General features: G+C 39.7%; 1 protein-coding gene across 5 annotated transcripts in view; it reads right to left on the reverse strand.

The window, feature by feature from the left end:
* LOC126108969 (zinc finger protein 708-like) overlaps positions 1-21044 on the reverse strand; it is a 183096-nt gene extending 162052 nt beyond the window's left edge. For 3 of the 5 annotated variants that reach the window (XM_049914367.1, XM_049914368.1, XM_049914364.1), the window contains exons 1-3: positions 20857-20984; positions 20484-20551; positions 18965-19054 (exon numbers count right to left, since the gene is read on the reverse strand). In XM_049914367.1, coding sequence (XP_049770324.1) covers positions 18965-19036 — 72 coding nt within the window. In that variant the 5' untranslated portion in view covers positions 19037-19054; positions 20484-20551; positions 20857-20984. The other 2 variants (XM_049914365.1, XM_049914366.1) reach the window with 2 other exon arrangements.
* Positions 21045-22523: the final 1479 nt, after the last annotated feature.

Genomic DNA, 22523 nt, shown 5'->3' on the forward strand with positions numbered 1-22523 from the left:
CTCTGGAGCAAATGGAGTGTTTTGGATATTTGTCTGTGATTTTGCAGATATATTCTTTTACCATTCTTACATACAGATGTCACTTGCACTTCTTTCCAGCTGCCTGAGACTTTGTATGAGCTGAGAGATTTGCAATAAATGCAAGCTAAGTAAGGGGCCAATGCTCTAGAGTTCTCTCTGGAGAACTGATTTGTGATTCCATTCTGACATGGCCACTTCTTTTCTCTCTCCCTCTCTCTCTCTCTCTCCTCTACACCATGCAGCCCATTACTATGTCCCCAGTACAGGATTCTGTGCAATGGTCAAATGAAAGTATGTTTTTATAATCTCCTGTACAAAACTTGAAACTTCAGCTCTCCTTTTGCATTCCTTTAGAGCCACACCAGACTGGTCAGTGAGTGACTGGATAGACGCCGTTGACACACAGTGATTTTATGTCTCATGTTCTAGCAAAATCTGTTGCTGAAGTACGAGGATGATAATTGTATGCTTCACACATCTATCCTTTTACAGACATGAATTTCTCACAACTTTTGCCCGTCATCACTTGGCATACTTTTTTGAACCAAGAGCGCAAGTCTGCTTCCTCACCATTTTCTGGGTTTTGTTATTAAACAACAGTTGTCTTTTCTGTCTGCAATCTAGTTACTTGCCACAAACTTGTTCAGAGTGTGATTTACAGACCATTTACCATTTGCCCACATTCCTCTATGTGCATCATATTTGACCTAAATGATATCTGCTCATTGTCCAAGTGGGACGCCAACAACTGCTTATCTGCTCTTTCTAGCAAAGCTATTCTCCTAACCTTCTTGAACAATTCGTTAGCTATTGTACCCATCATTGCTGCACTGATATCATGACCACTAATCCATCTCCATACTAATACTGTATATTATGTCAAGACCGTTCATAGCTACAACGTCTAAAATATTTCAGTTATGCATGTGCTGTCAAACTAATTGATCACGACAGTTATCAGAATACTGTTTAAAATACTTCACGAGTGCTTGTCTATACCATGTGCAATGTATGTACAGATACCTTAGTCTACACTCAGATTAAAATTATAATCTTCCTGCACTACTGAGTGTAGACATTCATGGAATGATTCTGTAACTACAACAGCAGTATTATATGGTGAATAAAAACATCCAATGCTTGAGTTCATCATAGCTCAACTCTCGGACTTGGCACCAATTTTAATGTCACTTTGTATGCATAGCTTTTAGAATTCTTACTTGTATTTATAATGTAAGGAAGCAATTTTACAAACACACATGCTAAAACTATTTCACCCACTCAAAGTTAATACTTAATCCATACAAGATAAAGCATTAAAAATATTCTATTTGGCCTGTTTCCTAGTTTCCAACCAGGAACTCACTATAGTCATGCGAGTCTTCCACTGTTACCCTAATGCAGAAATGTGACTGCTAATCTGAGTACACGTTTGTCAACCACCTCATTATTTCCACCACAACTCAACAATGCTTAACACCATGCAGTCACATAAATTCTAAAACTATCTCTTTATTCACACTCTTCTCAAACTCCTCTTTAACATTCATGCTGCATGTGTAATCCTGAGTCTATGGTAATAATAACAAACTGTAGTGAGTGCATTTCAGCAGTCACAGTATTATATAAATGTATCACATACATATTATATAAAAGTATCAGATATATAAAGACCAACTGTCATACTTTTAAGAATTAATTAGTAGATCTGGGTACGAGTCCTCTTGTGAGTTAGAAATTCTGAGCAACAAATTCACTATGGTATATTTCACTGGGAGGCAGCAAAAAATTTTACAATTGATTAATGACAACACCTTTGATAATTCATTATGTTCTTGCACATTAGCCTTCTACTTCTGCTATTTTTTTCTGTCATATTTTCTAGTTTAATAACCTTCACATGTAAAAATAATGATAGTGCATTCAAATAAAATAACACACCTATGACCCGAAAAACTAAAAGTGACATTGCTCATATCAAGTAAAGGAACACAGTGTACACTATCTGTGTAGGAAAGCATGACCTAGACTGTCCTGTGCCACATCAGTCATCCTACTTTCAAGACCAGAGTCATAAGACATCTAGAATAGTCCAATCAAAACATTGTTTTTCACTGAGCTCTTATTTCTGATAACAAATGATTAATACAGACATATGCCTTTAACACTCTCATTTACTTAGCACTCAAATTACTTTTCTAACACCAAACAATTCCATGGTAAACAATCCATCATATTAGCCTTACCTCCAAACAAAACATAACACAAATAACTCAACAGGCAGTTATCTTACATTCCCTTCTATACCTTTTTCCAAACTTGTCGAAAATTTTGACAAACAAAGGAGAAAAAGCCTTCAGGTCAGGAAGACCTAATTCCCACGAACTAACGATTTTAATGACTCACCTTGCACCATTATCGCAGCATCACTATGAAACTCATGTATTACTCACACATTTCCTTTATTTGGTAACATGTTAGTATCAATTATGTGCCAACATATTGCATATGATGAGGATACAAAGATATTTTATTTTCAGAAAAGGATAATAAGAAACCTAAGTCACTATTAAGTTCTCATTCTACATACTCTTTACAGGTGTTTGTTTCAATGGTCTGCCAGAAAATAAAAATAATAAACTCTTATGTCTTGGTTCTTGACAGCACATAATAATGCTGATCCACAGGTTGCAATGAAAGGAAGAAGTCATTAGTAAAGACATAAATGAACAGTTTACAGTTCTGATGTGTGAGAGGAAATAACATCCACTTCTGGTAGAATGACAATGTCTTTCCCTTTAGCTGATCAAATGTCTCACTGTTGTCCAACTTCGTTGTTGTCTGACCAAGTCCTACAAAGTGGTCCAGCTGGTGGACAGGTTCCTGTCCACCTCTGTTGGGTGCAGGCTAGTTGTTGTCTTTGTTGGAGTCCTGGACCACACGGGGTTGACATCCTGTCAGTGATCTGGGTGGTGCTAAGGACTGCTGCTGAAGAAACTAATGATGAGCTGCAAGGAACAGCTGGCGTTGAGCCCAAAGCGCGAGTGCTGTCAGCTAGTGGTCATGCAGCATTGTGAGTAATCTGGCAAAAAGACTTCCATGAGGTGTCACGACATGTTGTTGAGTGGTACTTAAGTAAATAAATTAGTGAAATCAAAGTGAAGTAGAAATTAGAATATAAATGAAAAACTTATTTTAGTTTAGAAGAATTACACACTGGCAAACAGCGGACAGAACAGCAGAGCAGAAGAGACAATGACCATGAAGTCAGCAAGTTCCACATAAGCGGACACTGTCGATTCAGCCGTCAGGGCATTGCCCAACCGGCTCACACGTTTCTCAGTTGTCACATGTATGCAAAGGCCCTCGCCTACATTCCAAGAGCCGATGCCCGACGTTAACAAGACTCTTCGAGAAGCCTTTCAACATGACAGAAGACGCAATGACCGGCTCACGTGTTTCTCAGTCGTCACATGTAAGCAAAGGCCCTCGCCTACATTCCAAGAGCCAATGACTGACGTTAAGAAGATTCTTTGAAAATCTTCTCAACGTGACAGAAGAGGCAATGACCGTGAAGTCATTCACCTCCAGTAAACTGAAGTGAATAAATATGCGAGACGCAGTGGGCCCGACAGACGAGAGACGAAGAAGTGAAGAAGCGTAGCAGTAGTTTTCAGTCAGTTTCGGTGCTGAAGACCGTCATGCAAGAAGAGACTGCATCATGCACAGATGCACCAAGTCCGCCACTGTAATGGAGTAACAAGCAGCAGCCGCAGTGCCAGAAGACAGAAGTTAAAAGGTATTTGAAGTCTGATTTTTATGTACCCGGGTGACTCGTGAGGACGGGAAGGAGACGGCCTCACATCAGCAGTCACCTGTGAGCTGGGATGAAGATCTGACAGCTGAAGACTGGCAAGCGGCAGTCCGTTGTTCGAGTCTGGGACACTGGCCTTCCCCCGCCACGCCGCTCTGCTGGCCGACGCACAGCACACGCAGCCGCTTAGAGAAGAGAAACACTGGGACGCCACATCCAAGGTATCACCATCCGATGCACGACTTCGCTCTCAATAATTAAACGGGCCACCACACGAGGCGCGTCTCCAGTCAACTGGGCGAGATGGCAACACGAGATACACACCGCTACACATAATCAGATGCCACCGCCGCCACAGCAGAAGGCTTCGCAAACGACACAGCTGCCGCTCTCCGAGCCAGAACATCCAGTAAGAAACAGTTGTACAAAACTTTCAATAAAAGTTATCTGATGTAAAAATGCTCTTTCATTCTACCTCATACCCGAGCCAAGGAAGAACCCACCCTGCCCACATGTTGTTAAGAGAGAAAAATTAATTTATTTAGTATTTTCACCCTGACATAATGCTTTAGAATCAAATGCCCTTTTCACTAATGCTCATCCTTACAATTGACTAGCATCAAAAGAGAAAATCCAGTTACATTTAGTGACAGAAATGTTACATTTGGTGTCAGAGAAAAAACCCTTGGCTCAATATGAGGTGTGAATGAATGTCACTAAAGGTCCGCAGTTAGTATTGTTTAATGTGCGAAAGGATAGAGGTTTGCATAACAGTCGTAATATTTTCTTTATTTAGAAGTGTATTTTCTCTCATAATTTTAAGAGTTTGTCAAAAATATTTAAACATATTTTTCATTTAGTGTAGTAAGATTGTGTAACTAATAGTTGTAAAATGATGATACGAAATCGTACAAAGTCAGAGTCAGCACCACAAGCGGTTTCTACTGAGGAAGCTATTCAGAGCCTAGTTAATCAGATAGCACAACTTAAAATGATAATAATGCATTATTTAAACAGTTGAGTGAGGTTAGGCAAACCAGTTCAATCCCTCGCACCCTAGATTCCTCAGCAGCAGCCTTAGTAACTCCTTTTTCAGGTAAACCTGGCGAGGACATAAGAGCCTTTTTTGATGACTTAGTAGCAGCAGCAAAGTTAGGATCATGGTCAGATGAACAGCTCTTACAATGATAAAGTTAAGATTGCTAGGACAGGCTAAAGCACATGTATTATACCATGAAGAATTACAGAATGCTCCAACATTTGAGGAATTGAAGAAAGGATTACTTAAACGTTTTCAAAAACAGAACAGCTGTAGACTTCATAGGGAACAGTTAAACACCATCACTCAGAGGCAAAACGAGTCGTTAGAAAGTTCTGTAGACAGGATTAAAAAAGTTAATATTAACACCTATCAGTTGACAACTAGTGATGAAGCAAATAAAGTTATTTTACAAGAGGCAGAAGATAGAGCTCTGGATACATTTTTACGTGGGTTACCTCCTGAAACGTCCCGTCGTGTCAGGGCAGAGTTTCCTAAAAATCTAGCGGAAGCTGTATCTGTGGCGACGGCTTTCGAAGAAATAGACATTGCCACCAGATACAAGGAGAAGCGAAATGTACTTACAGCAGGAGTACAATGTTTTAGGTGTGATCAACAGGGACATATAGCAAAAAATTGCAGACAACCTCAATGCACTAATTGTCAAAGAATAGGTCACACATTCAAGGAATGCAGGTCTAAGAAAGTTTTTGGAAACAGAAATCAGTTAAACTCAAACGGGAATGTCGGAGCCGCCGCCAGGCGTTCCCAATAAAATTTCATGCCATTAAGGCAAATGTGAAGGCAGAATGCTGGTTATCTGCTACCATACAGGATAAAGAGGCGAGGATACTGATGGATACAGGCGCAAACGTATCAATAGTGAGTAATGAACGCATTGGAGAAAAGAAATATGACCCTCCAAGGTATAGATTGAGTGGGGTAGGAGGAAGTAGAGTGAAGTCATTAGGATTTACATCACTGATTTTCTATATTCATGGTGTACAATTTCTATAAGTTGTAGAAGTGGTAACAAAGGTAACTGATGGGTACAACGCGATCCTAGGACTGGATTTCCTGAATAAACATCACGCTAAAATCAACCTCAGACAGCAAACTGTAGAACTTAGCGGAATAGTGTTTCAGCTAGGTGACACCACTGCAAAGGGCTCGCTGCTGCAAGATTTCCCCAACCGGAAGGCGAAATCAACTACACTGCGTGCAATGTCCTTGAAGGTTGATTCGCGGGATCAGATACCATCTGGCACAGGAAAACTTTTCTGGATGACCGTTGACCCCGAGGTACCTACAGATACAGTGTGTCTAATAGAGCCATTAGAGGTAAATGAGGAATTAGATGTATCACATCTTTTTGTACGTAGAAGTGTTGTACGGGTTCAAGACGTTGAGGGAGAAAAAAAAAGTACCGGTACATGTTGACAATTTCGGAATGGAGGACAAAGAGTTGCATAAGGGAATATTAGTAGCTACAGTCAGTACTTTTGAAGAAGAAGATTTCATTTGGTCAGATACTGATAATGGTCAGAAACCAGACGCCTATAAAACTGCATTACGCCAGAAGATTGAGCATTTGAAAGGAAATGATAGAGACACGATAGAAGCAGTTTTAGTCGAGTTCCAAGATTTATTTAATGCAGAAGGTCCATTGCCAGCAACAGATATCACACAGAATAGGATCCCAACAGGAAATAGCCCCCCAGTTTATGGGAAGCCTTATAGAGTTCCGCATCACTTACAGCCAGTACTGGATGAATTTTTAGAACAGCATCTAAAAGATGGAATTATAGAATATTCTGATTCACCTTATAATTCAAATATCGTAATTATTCCAAAGAAGTCTCCTGACGGTACGAAACGATATAGATTTTGTTGTGACTACAGACACCTTAACAAACAAACTATCTCAGATGTTTATCCTCTTCCAAACATTACAGATATCATTCAGAGTTTGGGTAACAGTAAATACTTTTCAACAATCGATTTACGTAGCGGATATCATCAGTTGGAAGTTGCACCTGAAGATAGGCATAAAACAGTATTTCCTACCCCTGGAGGCCACTGGCAATTCAAAAGAATGCCTTTCGGTTTGAAAAATGCACCAGCAACTTTTCAAAGACTACTCGATTGAGTATTGCGAGGACTCAAAACTCAGCAATGTTGTGTATATCTAGACGATATTATTGTATTCTCCAAAGACATTAATGAACATGCTGTGCGTCTGCATAATGTTTTTCAGAGACTTAGAAAAGCTAAATTAACATTAAATATGGAAAAATGTAGGTTTGCATTGACAGAGGTTACATACCTAGGGCATGTCATTAGTGCAAAAGGAATTAAAACAGATCCTCCATTAATTTTGGCAGTTAAGGACTTCCCAACACCACAACGCGTTAAGGAAGTACAAAGTTTCATTGGTCTCGCATCGTATTACTGAAAATATGTTCAAAATTTTGCTGAAATTGCCCGACCCTTAACCCAATTATTGAAAAAGGATGCAAAATTTCATTGGTCTGAAGATTGTGAATCAGCATTTCAAACCCTTAAAGATAAGTTAACACACAGTCCAGTATTAGCCTACCCAGATTATAATAAAGAATTTATTTTATCCTGTGACGCAAGTGGTCATTCAGTAGGAGTTGTTTTGAGTCAGAATATTAATGGCGTGGAACACCCCATAGCCTACGCTTCGAGACATCTAACAACGGCAGAAAGAAATTATTCCACAACAGAGAAAGAATTGTTAAGTATTTTTTATGGCATCAAATACTTTAAATGCTACTTGTATGGTAGGAAATTCAAGGTTATTAGAGACCACTCAGCTTTAAAATGGTTGCTTGGGTTAAAGGATCCATCTAGTCGTCTCACTCGTTGGGCCCTATGTCTTTCCGAAATGGATTTCGAAGTTATCCACAAACCAGGCAAAAAACACACAAATGCAGATAGTCTAAGTCGGAAAATAGCACTTTTGGAAGCAACAGGCCGAGATACTGAGGACTGGAGAAAGGCACAAGATGAGGATACAGAATGCAACAAATACACAACTCAAAAACAATTTTGCTTTGAAGACGGTGTATTATGCCGTAAAACAAAACTTGGACCGCGAATTGTTGTTCCCCAACACCTTAGACAAGAAATAATGGCAGAGGCCCATGATCATATCCTTGCAGGACACGGTGGACAGTGCACAACCGAAAGACACGCAGCAGAGCGATTTTGGTGGCAAACCAGAAAGCAGGATGTTGCGCAGTACGTTTGTAATTGCATAGCATGCGCACAACGAGCTGAACTCTCTCGTTCAAAAATACCCTTACAGAGGCTCCCCGAGGCTTCATGTCCATTTCAAATCTGTGGACTGGATCTCTATGGGCCATATCATAAAACACCTGCTGGTAATAAGTATGTTTTTACAATTATAGATCACTTTTCACGCTACCTAGTTATAGTGAGTCTTCCAGATCAGCAAGCAAATACAGTTGCCCAAGGTTTAGTTAACAACTGGATACTTAAATATGGCTTACCTGAAGCTATTATCACAGATCAGGGATCTAATTTTATGTCTGAATTAATGAAACAGCTATGCCACTTACTAAAAATATGTAAATTACGCACAACTCCGTTACACCCTCAGTGCAACGGACGCACAGAAAGAGTTCATCGGACAATTGGCAAGATGCTTAGTTATTATATTAATGAACAACATTCTAATTGGGATACGTATTTTCCAATAATCGCGTCAGTATACAAAGCCAAAATGCATGAAGCAACTAGCATGTCACCGTATGAAGTGGTCTATGGCAGAAAAATGCAGCCCCCTTTTGATGTTATCAGGCAGAAAAACGGAAAAGTCGGAGAAACAGTAAGAGATTTCAGTCGAATGATGAAGGATGTATGGAAAAAGGTTCAAAAATCTAATACAAAGGCTTTGGAACGACAGGAAAGATTAGGTAATGCCCAAGCTAAATATCCAAATTACAAAATCGGTCAGTGGGTGATGCTGTCAACCCCATATATTGCGAAAGGAAAAACGAAGAAATTTGTAACAAACTACAGAGGTCCTTATCAAATTATTGAGATCACGTCACCAGTCAACGTCACCCGAACTACTATTGTCCATGCAAGTCGTTTAAAACCTTTTAAGGGCGCTCCAGATGTAATTCCTTCAACAATAGTGTCTGCTTTTCCGAAGGGTGGAGGTAGTACCCAAAAAGGAAAAAGACTGGCCACGCCGGCACAACATACAGACATGGCACCATACAATCTTCGACCAAGAGTGCGAATGTCCTAGTGGAATCTCAGTAGACTGTGGATAGTATACAAATGTAGATAATAAATGATAATGGTTTATTTAAAAAAAAAGTTGAATGTAGAAACACGTAGATCTTGTAGTTAACAATGTAGTCCTCCTTTATTTTTCTTTTTACTAGGTTGGTAGATCAATAACCATGTTGTTTGCTCTTTTCAGAAGACGCCATGCAAGAATTTCCTACACAAGACCTGTCCTACCTCAATGTCTCCCTTGACAGTTCCCTTCTGAAGTCATCAGATATGTTCATAAACTCACAGCAAGGCAAAATTGATGCCAATGTTATGATGCAACATGTCTTAAAATTAAAAAGTGAACACAAAACTAAAATAATAATCCTAGGAACGCGTATATCTGGAACCTTTGTGTTGGTGTTTCTGCTTTGTACAGTTTTCTTTTATTTAAGACGAAAAAATAAGCTAATAATAATATACCACTTCATCATATCCCTGTTAACTAGATACCACACTCTTCAATGGTGTACTTCAGTGGTTATTTTGGAGCATTAGTGTATTAATTTTGTTTATTGTACTTCAATCTTTATTAAACAGTCTCATGTTAAAATAAACAATACTGTAGAATAGATATTCTTGCATTAGTATAGGGTAGATTAAACAGGTGTTGCTATGTAATTTTCTAAGTGAAACATCTATTCTTGTTTATTCATTGTCATCAAGATTTGTTACACTTATTACAACCACTTATGTGTGAACTATGTGATTCATGAGTGTACAGTGCTTTAGTAAAGTGATAAAGTATTTTCGACATACTTAATGTGAAGCGTGTGTAATCTTCTAAGTCGAGAGTTTTCATTGCATGTGTTATTGCTTTTGCCGTGTGAAGAGTGGAGGAATGTTGAGTGGTAAATTTGAGGGCGAATTTCTCTGAAGGGTGGAGGAATTGGCAAACAGCGGACAGAACAGCAGAGCAGAAGAGACAATGACCATGAAATCAGCAAGTTCCACATAAGCGGACGCTGTCGATACAGCCGTCAGGGCATTGCCCAACCAGCTCACGTGTTTCTCAGTTGTCACATGTAAGCAAAGGCCCTCGTCTACATTCCAAGACCCAATGACCGACATTAAGAAGATTCTTCGAGAAGCTTCTCAACGTGACAGAAGAGGCAATGACCGTGAAGTCTTTCACCTCCAGTAAACTGAAGTGAATAAATATGCGAGACGCAGTGGCCCGACAGATGAGAGACGAAGAAGTGAAGAAGCATAGCAGTAGTTTTCAGTCAGTTTCGGTGCTGAAGACCATTATGCAAGAAGAGACTGCATCATGCACAGACGCACCAAGTCTGCCGCTGTAATGGAGTAGCAAGCAGCAGCCACAGTGCCAGAAGACAGAAGTTAAAAGGTATTTGAAGTCTGAGTTTTATGTACCCGGGTGACTCGTGAGGACAGGAAGGAGACGGCCTCACATCAGCAGTCACCTGTGAGGTGGGATGAAGATCTGACAGCCGATGACTGGCAAGCGGCAGTCCGTTGTTTGAGTCTGGGACACTGGCCTTCCCCCGCCGCACCGCTCCGCTGGCCAACGCACAACACACGCAGCCGCTTAGAGAAGAGAAACACTGGGATGCCACATCCAAGGTATCACCATCCGATGCACGACTTTGCTCTCAATAATTAAACGGGCCACCACACGAGGCGCGTCTCCAGTCAACTGGGCGAGATGGCGACACGAGATACACACCGCTACACATAATCAGATGCCGCTACACATAATCAGATGCCGCAGCAGAAAGCTTCAAAAACGACACAGCTGCCGCTCTCTGAGCCAGAACATCCAGTAAGAAACAGTTGTACAAAACTTTCAATAAAAGTTATCTGATGTAAAAATGCTCTTTCATTCTACCTCATACCCGAGCCAAGGAAGAACCCACCCTGCCCACATGTTGTTAAGAGAGAAAAATTAATTTATTTAGTATTTTCACCCTGAAATAATGCTTTAGAATCAAATGCCCTTTTCACTAATGCTCATCCTGACAACTGACTATCATCAAAAGAGAAAACCCCGTTACATTTAGTGACAGAAATGTTACAATGTGAACACATGCTGCATGGCATACAGATGAAATGTAGTGCTGTATTCACAGCACCAGTTATCTGCGTGCACTGTTGATGGGTGACACTGGTGCCTCTCGTGAGCCAGCTCGAGTCTGGCATGTACACAGAGCGATATCCCACTGTTCATAAGCACATGTCTGGCTTTGGTGAAGGTTGCCTAGGGTTATGGCAACCTGCTCGCCACGTTTTCCATGGTGGTATTCCCCAAAACGAGTTGCCAGACATTACATAAATCGAAAATTGAAAATAATCTTACACTTCACACACACACACACACACACACACACACACACACACACACACACAGAATCACTTTGTTTATTTGCATGAAGACCTGTTTCATTCATTGGGGTGGTATTGACATGTATACATGCCTGTGCTACAGCAGCATAGTGTTTGGTGATCATCATAGCCAGCTGCCTTGACAGAAGTGAATGGAGGTTAACATTCCCCCCGTCAACCTGCACTGGCGGCATGGCTTATTCCGTGGTGACCGCATCCCATGCATGTGCTGAGCCATGTCTAGTGGTAATGCCTGTAGTTGACTGCAAATGTAGGGAAATAATAGACTCATCCCATGTCCACACAGAGTTGATGTGTAACGTCTGGCATAGCTTGTTGCATTGGAGGAGGGGATAGCCCTGGTTCACAAGTACACCATGTTAATTATTTATTCTCCCTTGTGCTGTATCACTTTCCCCACACAAAGTCCTTTTTCAACTAGCACTGGTGGATTCCTAATCTTTATTTCATTACAAACATAATTTTCAAAGTCGTTCATATTTGTAAAGTTTTTATCAAGTATTACTAGGTTCTGTCTGATATTACCATGTAACAAGGTTTGAAGTACGTCTCTTTCTCCTTTATTTTGGTCCTTATAACACTGTAAAACATGTTGCATCCTCATGTCCTTGAGATGATCAGGGATCTTTTGTTTTGTTCTGCTTCACTTTTCTCTTCTTTCATCACCACACATTCTCTCCAGCATTTTGATCCACCCACTGATGTCAACATTGTTCACTGTTCCCCTGCTGAGATTTTTCTTCTGGGAATTCCACGTCAAATTCTTGGTAGCTTTCTACTGTCATTCCTAAACGATTGCACCTCACAACCATGTCTTCCATTATCTTCCTTGTAACTAAACTGAAATCTTCTGCTCAAGCAATCAATTAGCCTCCTCTAAATTTTGCTAAAAAATGTGACATCATAGACTGAGCCTTTTGGGTAGAACTTATCATTCTTGAGAGTCTTTATATGTCAAACCCTCTTTTCATCACATTCCTGTATGGTTTCTTCAATACTGTTTTTGTTCTTGGCAATTTCATACTTCATAGTCTCCATTCAGTTATGGAGTCCATCGTATTTCCTGCATTTCCACTACAGTCTTCTCTATTTTGGTGAAATCACTATGCACTGCTAACACATTTTATTCCTTACCTAAATATGTGCTCACCTGGAGTAACCTTCCTACATTTCCAATTGTTTCAGTCTGGTTTTGCAGAGCTGCTGCCAATTCAGAAATTCTTTACTGACTGTTTGCTCTTAATTCTTTGCCTTTGGTTCCATGTTGTTCTGTTTTACTGACTACTGACAGTTCCCTTAATCTCTTTTGTCTGCATTTTAAAATTCGAACTTCTTCCTTCTCCTTTAGGTATTGTACTTTTCAATCTTCCGCTTCTTACCTGATGAACCTGCCATTCTTCCCTCTCCTTTAGCTATTGTGCCTTCTGATCATCACCTTACCTGATCAGCCAGTGATTCTTATTTCACCTAGGGTCTTTCACCTTCACCTTATTAAACCCTTTTATGATTTAATTTTATTTTGTGGTTCCTGTTTGATACTAGGCACATTTGGCTTTTCTTGATCTTTGTACGACCCTGAGAAAGGTGTACATAACATTATCTTCTACATTGAATTCACTAGTGTCTAAAACCCAGTCAGATTTGCCCCTTTGTTTCATTTTGCTGCTATTGTGGTCATTTATTTTCCCATTAAATACTTCTCTTGTTTCAGGCAGAATGAATAATTTTTGGCATTACAAGCTAAACAATCACTATTTGACTTCAGTTAATATCTAACATACATTTCCAGCACCAGCAGTTCTAATCTTCACATGATACTTCAATCAAAAATAAAAACATTACTCATAAAAATTCTACAGCAACAATGCTGGGAAAAATTACAACATTGCTTCTTGTTACACATCTTGTTACTTTGAACTGCTGGGGCATAGTGTAGTGTATCCTGCAATTCTGAAAATGACTCTATAGTGTTCTTGTGACTCGTGTAACTATTGAACATATAAAGAAATTTCAATTTCTCACTTCACAGTTCCTTCACACTTCAGTCTGCTCATGTGTTTCGCAACACTGGCTCCTACTGGTCAAACAACGTGTACTCTATCACCTACTATCAGCGAATCATGTTAAACTCTTCACAATCACTTAATTTTAATACTATGATTTCAATTTATTCTCTCCTGCATTCTTCCTCATCCAAGATAATCCTGTCACTGCCCCTGTGCAGGGGGATCAGGTACACTTAACTACTATGCATTATGCCACTCATTACTGCTTTAACTATTTGAATCATAAAACTTTTAGAAGCCAACAGTTACATCAAAACCTTTTGTTTCACTGAACACTTATTTCTGATAAAATTATATAAAAAAAAACCACACAGACATCCTACCTTGTCACACCATTCACTATTACTCTAACTTCATGGATTCTTTTTGGTTGGGCAAGAACATTTGTAACAGTAAGAAGAAAGAGCATAGGCTAAAAGTTAAAACCAATCTTTTACTATGGATCAGAACTATGGGTTTCACATGCTGATCTCAAAAGAAGCAAAGTTCTCAAAACATTATTTATGAAGGAGTATCAGAATATCAAGACTGAGAAGACTTGCAATGCTGAAGTAAGTGTTGGAATGAGGACAAATGAAGCAGTGATAGCATAGAAAGAAAATGGCATGGACATTTGTTTAAAATCTTAACAATGGTGGCCAAAGGACAGTTTTTGATTGGAAATCCCCTTTCTGACAGGAACATAGTAGGCCACTTAACTCTTAGAAAGACTGCATCACTGAAATAATGTGGCATCATGGTGTATGCAAGGAGGATGTCTTGGACAGAGATGCTTGCAGGAAAGAGCAAGAATACAGCAAAATGTTGTTATTAATTGATCTTTGTATTAATTAACTACATAAATAATACTAATACACTAGTACTATCACAACAGAACAGTTTTCTTTCAATGACAGGAACTGCCATACACTGATCAGTCAGAACATTATGACCACCTTCATAAAAGCTGGTAGGTCCACCTTTGGCACAGATAACAATGGTGACACATTGCACCATGGAAGCAGTGAGGCCTTGGTAGGCTGCTGGAGGGAGTTGGCACCACATGTGCATAAATGGGTTACCTAATTCCCCCAATTCTGGGGAGGGGGGGGGGGGGGCAAAGAGCTCTGACACCACTTTCAATCACACCCCATGTTCAGATTTGGTGAGTTGGGGTGCCAGCACATCAATTGGAAGTCACCACTGTTTTCCTTGAGCCACTGTATCACACTCCTGGCCTTGCGACATGGTGCATTTCCTTGTTGAAAAATGTTACTGCAAATGAAAAACATGATCATAATTAAGAATGTACATGGTCAGCAACTAGTTCATGATACTCATTGGCCAACATGGTGTCTTGCAAGAGCTCTACTGGCCCCATGGATGCCCACATGAATGTTCCCCAGAGCATAATGGAGCCACTGCCAGCTTGTCTGTTCAACAGTACAGGTGTTCCCCTGGAAGATGACAGATATGCACCCTCCCATCAGTATGATGAAGATATCAGTATTCATCAGACCATGCAATCTTTGTCACTGTGGCAATGTCTAGTGTCAATGGTCACATGCCCATTTCAGTCACAACTTCAAAAACATGGCCTAAACATTGGTGCATGTATGGGTTGTCAGCTGCACAGACTCATCATTAGGAGTGTGTTTAAACACACTTGTACTCTGCCCAGCATTGAAGTCTGATGTTAGTTGTGCCACAGTTCACTGCTTATCCTGTTTTACTAGTTTGCCCAGCTACGACATACAACATCTGTCATGAGGGGTGGCTGCCCAACCCTACAATGTCTGGACATGATTTTGCCTTGGTTTCACCACATGCTGAAGACACCACAGCTATTCTCAAACACCTGACAAGTCATGCAGTTTCCGAATTGCTCACACCCCGCCTACAGACCATCACAACCTGTCCCTGGTCAAACTCAGATAGTATGTTCACCTTCCCCATCCTACACACAGACAGCACACACCCTGATACTACATGCACCATGCATGTGACTAGCAGTCATTCCTCACCAGCTGACGATGCTATCACCTAGACAGGTTTATATCAATAGTAGACTGATGGTCATCATGATCTGGCTCATCAGTGTGTATGCATTCAGTATTATGACTTCCAAATGGATGCAGGCCAAAGCCAAGCAAACCATGTGACAACTTTGGAGAGAATGGTCAAATCCCTCTGTTTATTACAAGCATGTACTGGAAAGTAACGCCTCCAAAATTTTTATACTGTTCCCAGTATCAGTTGAAGTATTACTAGTCTCACATACTCTGTCTACTTTCCCACTTTGCTGAAACAATATGCAATCCTCAGCTACTAGAGGACTGAATTACAGTGTGTAACATGGGGGTGTGTCACTTAACCATGTCACCACATGAGAAAACCCTCAGAAAGCACAGAGCACAAATTCAATAGTTCATCCACACATGGAGCACTCTCTCCTTCAGCATGACAATGCTAGACCATACACAAATTTTCTGAGACTTGCAACAGCCCGACACCTTGCATTCATTATTATCGATCATTCTCCATACAGTGCCGGCTTGCCCTACCAATTTTCATCCGTTCCTAAAACATAACGAACATCTTCAGGCACTATATTTTGATAGTGGTGAATTGGTGTGAGCTGAGGTGAGGCTGTGGGTCTGCCAACAAAGTAAAACATTCTACAGTGACAGCAGCAACTAATTGGTGTCATTGGAAGAAAGATGTCCATCATCAGGATGACAATGTTGATAAGTAAATATATAAAAATGAAGAATAAAGACATAGAATGTTAATAAAGTTTGTTTTAGTTGAAAAGTCTTAATTTTAACATAAATTCGGAGGCATTACTTTTCAGCATGTCCTCGTGCCCAAAACTTACACCTACCACACATTAAGTTTTAAATATTTACATAAGGAAGGTGGCTTTCAATTCATAATTCCCACACACATCTCTAAAGGTCATAGGAAAGTTCAGTCAATCAACTAACATCGCACACAAAGGAAGACAAGACTTCATGTGAATAAAAGTTACATTCTGGGCATCCCCCTGCATTTTTCAGTGAACAATTGACTGTGCTACTGGTGAATTTGTAACCACAACCGTCATTTCGCTTTAGTACTTGTTGGTTTTCCCAGCTCTCAACCACATTATCACATTTCAACCTAACCTAGTCCGTGAGCTGCACTGTAAATCAGTCTGCCACCACCACCACCACCACCACCACCACCACCACCACCAAGATTTCAGAGAGTGTAAGAATGGTGTAAGACCACCCTTTAACCTTTATGTGGCCTTTCAATAGTTTTGAGGTTCAGGTCCAAGGTTAATGAGTGTTCACATTCCAACTGGCCTAAAATAGACCCCACCACAAGAATTTTAGTTATACTCATGCCATGCCATTTGTTGGCTTTGACAAGTTTCAAACAGTTGCATTTCAAATAAACCAACATTTGAGGGTCTGCTACAGACCACTACATCACCACAATTATGGTTGCACATTTGTTGACGTCCCAAAACGAAAAGCAAAAAATCCGCCTTACAACCCAATCTGCATTGTTCTAGCTGTCATTCTACTGCAATGATTTTCATTCCTATAAAAAAAAAAAACACCAACCCATAATGGCAACATAAATAATGCATGTTGTGCATAAATATTATGCCATATATTATGTGGACAGTATACTGCGACCGTCAGCCGTGACTATAAACAAATAAGAACTGGTTGCCCAAGGGGCAAATCTGCATTCTGTGCTTTCACAAAAGCACAACTGACTTAATGGTCATAGGATCACTGATTCCTCTTGTGGTGAATACCTCTATTCACCAGGATTAGTGTCTTCACTCATTTCAAAATAAGAAAAAAGGCAATCTGCAATACAAGGCAAATCAGAGTAATCCAGAATTTGTTAGCGGCTACAGCACAATGTTTGCTGTGATTGGCAGCGGTAATTCAGGCTTGGCCCCTATTGGTATCTTACACAATCATAGCTCTAAACACTCCCTGACTAAAACTCCCAAGATATGGTGTCTGTATAATACCGAATCATCATTACGTTCAGGGTCACAGTCAAAGCCTGAACTACGTTGGTTCTAACCACCCTATTACTATGTTTACTAAAATTTAGTATATTTAGTTACTTCCCTATAATTCCCCTACAGGGATGGCGTAGGATTACTGTTCTGATACTGCTGGTCAAGTTGATCACAAAATTTTCACTCAGTTTGTACAAACTATAATGAATCATTCACATATATTGAAATGCAAATGCTGCATTAATGCTATCCTAATACTTCTGCAGTTGTGCCCAGCTGCTCAAGACAGATAGCACTCATTTATATTCAAAGGCAAATACTGCTTTAATGCTATCACAATACACCAGCAGTTGCACATAAGATGGATGTCGAAGCAAACAGATTTGTTGAATGTCGATAGTTCCCAGGCAGTTTGTGCGGTAGGGTCAGGGCCCTCAATTCTGGTTGGCAGATTGTAAAACTACTAAAGGCAACCAGCGAGTTAGTTTTCCAAATGGTGGTGATGCATCAAATTTCAAGTGTCTTGTGCATGTAAGCTTATTTACACCAATAACTAACATCATTGCAATTTGACGAACAATACATACAGCAATCTGTAGTGAATGTAGGAAGTGGTTATGAACAAACATGTCACTATTTAATGTGCAACCCCATGGCTTTGTCAAAGCTTTGCTGCAACATACAAATTCATTCCACACCTACAGACTGTGTATCAATTTATGTCTCTGTCTGAAATGAAACGTTACTGCTGTCAGTCCTACTTTCACTTTGTTTACATATTTAGTCAACAACTAATGCCAATACGAAACATACTTCTGAGGCTTGTGACCACACAAATGTCATTAAAAATCATTTACAAATTATAATTCTTATTCCATACCATGTTACACTGCAATAATGTACCAACTACACATGACAGATCTTTAAATTTAATGGGACTTCAAACATTCATGACAGTCAGTTATTCTTAAGTTGCACATTAAGGTTGTCATTTAAAAGAAGCATATCAAAGCAGAATATACCCACCCTATAGCAAAGATCTTATCAGTATAATTTGGCAGTGCATTAAAAAATTTTCATGTTTATTGAAAATTAAATTTAAACTCTTGCCTGAATTCTATGTGAGGTTTAACACAAAGCTTATTTCAATGCTCTGTGCGAAGCATCATATTTGACAGTGAAAGATTACCAGGTTTTTAGTAGACTGAATTGCTCACAGTTCCAGCAGTATGACATGAATTGTTTGTATTCATACACCATCCTGCACATAGTAATTACTGAAACACTGATAAGAAATGAAAATAGCCACTTACCATGGAGCCTGACTCAGATGGTACTTCATCTGTTTCCTCTTTTTTCATCCATACAGGTGGCTTCTGGTCCATGGCTGCAGTTCTATATGTCTGGAAAACAAGCATTCTGATAAAAACAGTTGTTAACAGTGTCTGTCGTTACCATGAAGTACAGCTCAAAGGCAGTATATTCACTTCCCTAATGGGAGCAACAAGTGTGTGATTACACAGGAAATTGATTCAAAAGTGGCTGAGGAAAAAACTGTTCAGTGATATCAACTCATTTACATTTCTCAGGTTATAAAGATTGGAACACTCAAAACCATGTACAATGGAAATGAAGTAGTACTGATTGTTGCTGCTACTTTGTAACACTGGCTTATGGCATACTAACCTATTGTGATAATTAAGGAATATGTATATTTTTTGCATGATCAATCAAAACAATACATACATTGCAGCCAAATTACTGAACAGAACCAAACATTTCGCACTACACATTGTTCATTCTTAATTTCAGTCTCGTAGGCAAACGACGAAAACCCAGACCTACAGATTGTTTGTTACCCAGTGAATAAGCATTTTTAACATAGGTGTTACTTCAAAACTTTCGTAGTCTATAATCATTCATGGTTGATACTCAATTTGGAGTAAGCACCGCCATTCTGGAATCTTTACCCGCTCATGAAAGAAAAGCATATACCTTCAACTGTAGTCTACACATTACACTGTGGAAGTTCTGATTCTTGATTACCATCAAGCTTTAACATTGGTTACTTTTTTCCTTACAAAACTAATTTTGTTAGAGGCATTACACTTAAGATACTTAGGCCTAGTACCTCGTTCTGGCAAAATTAAATTTTTTGCCATTTCCTAAATAACGATACAACATTCTTCTACAGAACTACATTAAAAGCTACAAACTCCAATAAACTGGTATTTACATGGGATTTACTGAACTATAAAAGAAAACTAAGTAGAGGAATAATCAAAGCACACAGAAAACTAACAAAAATGAAACCGAATTAATACTTTCTACAGTATTTCTTTTCAAGCTTACATACCCAAACCACGAAATGATATACTGCGGGCACATACCCAAACCACGAAATTATATAACTGGGGGCACTTATGAAATGGCGTACCGTAGCCGTACAATCTGGAGCAGCCTGCATCTCTTCACGGCAAAGTTTCTTCACAAAAATTATTACGACTAAGAAAATAAAAAAAACACACTAACATACTGAATGTGCCAACTTCACTGTCCGCCTTTTCTCATCAGTCACGCAGCACATAACATGTACATTCACTTTCTGTGGATATCATTATATACAATAAATGCTCCAGTAACTTCTGACAACGCGCCACAGTCTCGACCATTTCTTTTGCGAAGATACACATTCCGATTTTACCCGACAGGCCGAAAACTCCCAACACTTGACTGGATGCCATGCAATCTAGACCTGGCATTTTTCATAATGGGATGAACCGTAAAGACACAAAATGCTCTAAACTACTTGATTAAGTACTATTTACCTACCTTTCGCAGTCCGAAACCTTGAAAGCTCACTGAAAATAATCCAGGTGTTTGACTGTGATGAACATAACCTGCAAAAATGATACACAACATTTACACACTGCCACAAACTGTCGCCCAGCACGCCGTAAATGATGTGATCACAATTAAATAATGAGTAAAATCTCATTCATATGTACCAACTAAAAATAATAATAAAAAAAATTGTGTCAGGAATAACTACCACAGCGTCATTACAAGATTTTCGTGGACTACTATACTCATCAACATCAGCTGTTGTTATAATAGAAAAGAGGTGCCATGTTAACTGAGTTCCAATCCAAATTTTTGTCATTCATTTAGTCATGTTTGTAATCTCTATACGTTTATTTATTACCTGCAGAATGTAACGCATATTTCCTCAAAACCAAAACATGTCCAAAGATTAAAAACGTACCGTTAGCGAAAGCCCAGGATCTGACAGACGCTAAAGCTAACGAAATGAGGGATGCTCAAGTACCGGACCTACCGATAGATGGCTCTATCAGCTGATTACTGTAGTTGTGAGCATAAAATCGCGTATCTGTTAGAAATCACAGTGATTGAGAAGTCACAGATATCACAATAACAACTTCACAAAATCTAACTGCGATTCCAGTCACAGTTAGCAGTCGCAAGTAGCATTTCACATTCAACGCCGTGAGCCATCTGTTGGCCGAATTTCTTACTGATTTCTGCGATTTCAGTGACAAGTTGCGGCTAGAAGTAGCAACTAAAAAGCGCAGTTAACAGTGCTATCTGTTGGCCAAAGTTCGTACTACGCTCATCTCTGCGACACGCTATCGAGTCTAACTGCGATTTCCGTGACAAGTCGCAACTAAAGGCCCGTCCACACGCAACGATCTGTCTGCGCAAATGTCTGCGCACACAGATCGTTGCGTGTGGACAGAAGATTTGCACCAACCTGAGGTGTGTGCAAACCTGGAAGTTGGAGTTGGAGGTTTGAGCGAAACCTCTTAAACCTCTGGGTTCAAACCACATCTGCGCAGACAAGTTGGAGCGTGTGGACAGGAGATCGCCGCAAATCTGGCGCGAAACAGCTGTTTGCTCAGTCTAGTGTTTGTATTTGTGCGCACAGGGCATTAAAATGACTGATACTCGTCAGTGTTCTGCAGAGTTTGCAAGTGAATTCATTGAAATGTATAGATACCACCCATGTTTGTGGAAGATTAAAAGTAAAGAATATAGTGACCTGAGACAACAAGACAGCAGCATACAATGCTCTAATTGAAAAATTGCGGCCAGTTGGCGCCTCGGCAAACAGAGAAACGGTAATTAAAAAAAAAAAAAAATTCGTTGCGAACTGGCGAAATTATTTGCAGATGGATGTAGAAACTTATAATTATCTCTTAAAGCTTGTAACCCCTCATATTATGAGAAAAAAATACTTGTATGAGAAGGGCAATTTCTCCTCATAAACGGCTGGCGTACATTAAGATTCATAGCAACATGAAGGAGCTACAAGGATTTGGAATTTTCAACTGCAATATCGAAACAAGAGTTGAGTAAAATAATACCCAACACACGTGAAGCTATTTACGCTGTCCTGAAGGATGAGTTCATGAAGGCGAGTCAAGTAAATTAAGTCTGACAGCGAACTGTTTACCGAAAAGAGTTATCCAAAGTTCAGAAATCTAGAAGATCTGGTGTATGGGTAGATCAAGTATACCAGCCAACGATATGGTATTTTGATCTGCTTGGCTTTCTTAGTGATCAAGAAACGCCAAGATCAAGCAGGAGTACAATTGAAGATGAAATTGGAGTGTCAATGTGACAGGAAATGGAACACGAGGTAATGTAAAACAAAACAGGTTTGCCCTGCAACTCTCGCAGTAAATGTACGTGAGAAAACTGCTTTCGCTTTAGCAGCCACTGTGTACACCATTTTGACCGCCTTCTCTGTTTCCTGCAGTTGGTCTGAATGTTTTTTGCAACAGAAGTCGCAAACACAAACCACAACAGAACTTCCTCCATTTCTATATTTCAAAATAACTGAATTAAGTT

This window comes from Schistocerca cancellata, chromosome 11 (genome assembly GCF_023864275.1).
Source record: "Schistocerca cancellata isolate TAMUIC-IGC-003103 chromosome 11, iqSchCanc2.1, whole genome shotgun sequence".
NCBI lineage: Eukaryota > Metazoa > Arthropoda > Insecta > Orthoptera > Acrididae > Schistocerca > Schistocerca cancellata.